The sequence below is a fragment of the Drosophila takahashii genome, chromosome 2R, assembly GCF_030179915.1.
Source record: "Drosophila takahashii strain IR98-3 E-12201 chromosome 2R, DtakHiC1v2, whole genome shotgun sequence".
NCBI lineage: Eukaryota > Metazoa > Arthropoda > Insecta > Diptera > Drosophilidae > Drosophila > Drosophila takahashii.
In genome coordinates, this window is record NC_091679.1 from 7,422,566 (window position 1) to 7,426,989 (window position 4,424).

Sequence of the window (4,424 nt, forward strand, 5' to 3'; positions counted from 1 at the left end):
ACGACATTCTTTATCCCGGTCCAATACTACAATCTGATCTGACCCTTCAAATCCTTAAGTGGCGTATATTTCAGTTCGTTTTTAATGCCGATATTACAAAAATGTACCGCCAAATCGGAGTAACCACCTCACATACTCCTTTTCAAAGAATCCTCTTTCGAAATGATCAAGGGGATATCGCTGATTACGAACTGCAGACGGTCACTTTTGGAGTAAACTGTGCTCCTTTTTTGGCCTTACGCACCCTGCAACAGCTATTCAATGACGTCAAAGCACAGTATCCCCGTGCTTCTGACATTATTTCAAATTATATGTATGTCGATGATGTGCTTGCAGGAGCACATACAAAGTCCGAAGCCATTGTAGCTATTTCTGAGTTGCGATCAGCGCTCAGTTCAGCTGGTTTCCCCCTACGTAAATGGACATCCAATGAGAGAGACCTTCTCGAGGCTCTCCCCAAAGACCATCTGCTCTCGGTCGACTTCCTCGAGATTGAGGAAGTCAGCACTACAAAGACGCTGGGAGTGCGATGGAATGCAACTGCAGATGAGTTTTATTTCGTTGCGTCTCAAGTAGAATTGAAATCGAAGTTTTCAAAACGAGAAATCCTGTCCCAGATTGCAAGACTTTTCGACCCAGCCGGCTGGCTATCCCCATTTATAATTCTAGCAAAAATATTGATGCAGGACATTTGGCTAGCGAAAATTGGTTGGGACGATTTTCTTCCCGAAGATTTACTTCAAAGGTGGCACGATTTCCTTCGCAGCCACGACTTCTTGCCGAAAGTGCGCGTTCCGCGCTGGATACAATTTCAATCCGGCGCAAACGTCCAAGTTCACGGGTTTTGCGATGCTTCCCAAAAGGCTTTTGGGGCAGCAATATATGTTCGAGTTCAACGCGGCGGTATCGTTTCCTCTGAGCTTCTGACAGCTAAAACTAAGGTTGCGCCAGTGAAAACAGTGTCTCTGCCTCGCCTTGAGCTTTGTGGAGCTGTTCTTCTGGCAGAACTTTGGGCCGCAGTCCTTCCTCAAATCCCACTTGCCGTTACGGATACCTACTTTTGGACTGATTCCACTATTGTGTTGGCCTGGCTGAATAAGCCATCGTGCCAATGGACAACATTTGTGGCTAATCGAGTGACCAAGATCACATTAGCTACGCAAGGAAGCAAATGGTCTCATGTGCGTTCAGAGCACAATCCAGCAGACCTAGCTAGTCGAGGAGTATACTCTGAAGAATTGGCTGACAGTGACTTATGGTGGCATGGACCCTCATGGTTAGTTCGCCCACAGCAGGAATGGCCTAAGCCCTGTGACGCAGTTGCTGAAACTGATCTTGAAAAAAAGGCAGTGCGTTGCAACTTTGCATGTCCAATATGGGACATTCTGGATCGATTCTCTGATTTCAACCGCATGTTAAGGGTTATGGCGTTCGTGCAGCGTTTTATAAACCGATGCCGACGTTTTCGCAGCACCTATCCGCCAGATTTAAGCGCAGATGAAATATCCAGTGTCCAACGAATCCTAATCATTCAGACCCAACAAAATGAGTATAAAGAGGAATACAAACTTCTTCAATCCAAAAAAAAACTTCCTACCTCAAGTTGTATCCTCAACCTAAATCCGTTCCTTGATTCCGACGGCGTCATCCGATCATGTGGTCGTTTGACGGCATCTGACTCGCTGTCTTACGATGAGAGTCATCCGATTATTTTGCCATATTACTGCCGAATGGCTGAGCTTCTAGTCCGTTTTACACACCGTATTTCTCTTCACGGTGGTAACCAACTCATGTTGCGTCTCATTCGAGCGAAGTTTTGGATTCCGAAACTTAGAAATCTTATTAAGAAGGTGACGACCACATGCAAAGTTTACCTTATTCATCGAAAGAAGGTGCAGTCACAATTGATGGGAAGGCTGCCAAAACCCAGGAGCACATTCTCACGGCCTTTTACGCACACTGGCCTTGATTTCGCGGGGCCTTTCGATGTGAAGAGTTACACTGGCCGAGCCTGCCGCATCACTAAAGGATATGTTTGTGTCCTCGTGTGTTTCTCTACCAAAGCGATTCATTTGGAAGCTACTTCAGACCTGACAACAGAGGAATTTCTTGGTGCGTTCTCTAGATTCGTGTCAAGGCTAGGCTGCCCTCTTCACCTTTACTCCGATAATGGAAAGACCTTTGTCGGAGCTGAAAATTTATTGAACAAAGACTTCCTTGAGACCCTGAAGGCAAAGGTCACTTCGACGTTTAACCATCAAAGCCTATCCTGGCATTTCAACCCCCACGGTGCGCCTCATATGGGAGGTTTGTGGGAAGCGGGAGTTAAGAGTTTTATAACCCATTTTTACAAGAAGACGGGACATTTTAAATACACATTTGAAGAGTTATCCACTCTCTTGTGTCGCATCGAAGCGTGTCTCAATTCGAGGCCTATATCGGCAATGTCTGATGATCCTTCTGACCTCCTTGCGCTCACTCCTGGGCATTTCCTAACTGGTGGACCATTACTAGCGGTTGCCGAACCACCTGTGACCGGCGAAGCCAGTTCTATTCTGAACAGATGGCAGCGAGTTAAGGCTCTGAGCCAACTGTTTTCGAGGAGATGGAAAACAGAATATCTCCAAGAGCTCCACAAAAGGAGCAAATGGCAGACTCCAACAAAAAACTTGACAGAAGGCGACTTGGTCGTTGTCAAGGAGGACAACACGCCATCATGTGATTGGAAACTTGGTCGTATCGAGAAGGTCCATCCTGGCTCTGATAACAACGTTCGCGTAGTGGATATTCGCTCTACTCGCGGAATACTGCTTAAAAGACCTATTAGTAAGGTGGTGTTCCTCCCCGTAGACAACAACGTGCAGAGTCTATGTGTTCAATGTCAATAACTTTTTTTCGCATCCGCTAATCCAATCCTTTTAATTTATTTTTTTCTTCAGTCTTCAGTACTTTTTTTGTTCTTTTTTTTTCCTTTACGTCATCGGACAATGCCGTCTCACCGAAGCGCCCAGTCAACGGAAAGCAGATGTTCTCGAGGAACTAAATCGTTCCGATGCCGAGTCTGCACAGGAATACATCCTCTACGGACTTGCTCTCGTTTCCTACGGTTGAATGCGGAGCGTCGGATGCGGGCAGTCTTAATTAATAAATACTGTCCCAATTGTCTGGCACATCAGCATTCAGAGGGGGCTTATCGAAGTAAGTGCCGTTGCCAGGTGTGTGGCAGTGATCATCACACCCTGCTCCACCTTTATCGCAGGAAGGAGCGACGTCAACGTTCCCCAACTCCGCCACAAGCTGCTGAGATGCCTCGTCTTTCAACCGTCCTCGCGCACACCTCGACAGCTATCCTGCCCACCGCAAATTTACGGTTCGACGTAGGCTCAAAGAAATTTGATGTCCGAGTCATGGTGGATGCCTGTTCGGGCGTAAGCCGAATTGACAATTCGCTGGCCGAAGCCATGAATCTCCCAATCCTGGGAGTTGGAAGCGAGCGCGTCTGCAAGGCTTCCCTGATCCCTATCAATGCAGAGACACCTAGGGAACTGCCCGACACAGTCCGGACACAATTTGCCAACATCGTCCTGGCAGATCCCAATTTTTACAGGCCAACAGGAATCTCCGTGGTTCTGGGTGCCGACGTCTACCCTAATCTGATCCAGCCAGGACTATTGCCGAGTTCGAGTGGGCGTCTGGTGGCGCAGAATACTGTGCTAGGATGGATGCTATCCGGTACCTGTGCACAATAATGCATACGGTGCTCCTAGTCATTGAAGGCTTCCTTTTGCAATTTGAAGTATATTGTAAGGCGGGCGGAATGTCTACGCCTGGTCTAGCTTATTTTTTAGTATTTTTTTTCTTTTGGTAAATTTAAGGTTTTTTCTATAATTGAGATCTGGTATCATCAAGGCCATGACTTTACTCTTTGCTACTATTCTGTAAAAACCACACACACAAAAGTTGAACTCACGATTAACACAATAAAACCTGGAAATATATTCGGAAAACACCAAACACCGACTTGTCTTCATTTTTACACATACAGTATCTTGTACTAAATTACCGTTGAATAAAAAAAAAAAAAAAAAAAAAAAACCTTGCGGAACACCACGGTTAAGGAACACAAACGAGGATAAAATGTTAGACAATATAACTGATTGGCGACGATTGCTTAGGTACGAAGTCATAAGCTTAATTGCAGTGGTTGAAAAATTATATACATTTTTTAATTTTGCACATAAAATATTGTGATTTACTGTGTCGAATGCCTTACTATAATCAAGTAAAACTAAGAATGTCACATTGGAAGAATCTATTTGTTCTCGTATATCCTCTGCTATTTTTAAAATGACGGAAGTGCAGCTCCTGTGTTTTCTAAAGCCAGATTGTTTATCATTGAGCACTTTATTGTCTATTATAAAGTT

At 45.1% G+C, this 4,424-nt stretch overlaps 1 protein-coding gene across 1 annotated transcript; it reads left to right on the forward strand.

The window, feature by feature from the left end:
* The first annotated feature begins 2,357 nt into the window (after positions 1–2,357).
* Positions 2,358–4,010, forward strand: LOC138912523 (uncharacterized). The gene is made up of 2 exons (XM_070213527.1): positions 2,358–3,198; positions 3,260–4,010. The coding sequence occupies exon 2, from the start codon at positions 3,306–3,308 to the stop codon at positions 3,747–3,749; it is 444 nt and encodes a 147-aa protein (XP_070069628.1). The 5' UTR covers positions 2,358–3,198; positions 3,260–3,305; the 3' UTR covers positions 3,750–4,010.
* Positions 4,011–4,424: the final 414 nt, after the last annotated feature.

Coding starts and splice junctions, on each gene's coding strand:
- LOC138912523 (XM_070213527.1), top strand. CDS start 3,306: ATGCCTCGTCTTTCAACCGTCCTCGCGCACACCTCGACAGCTATCCTG.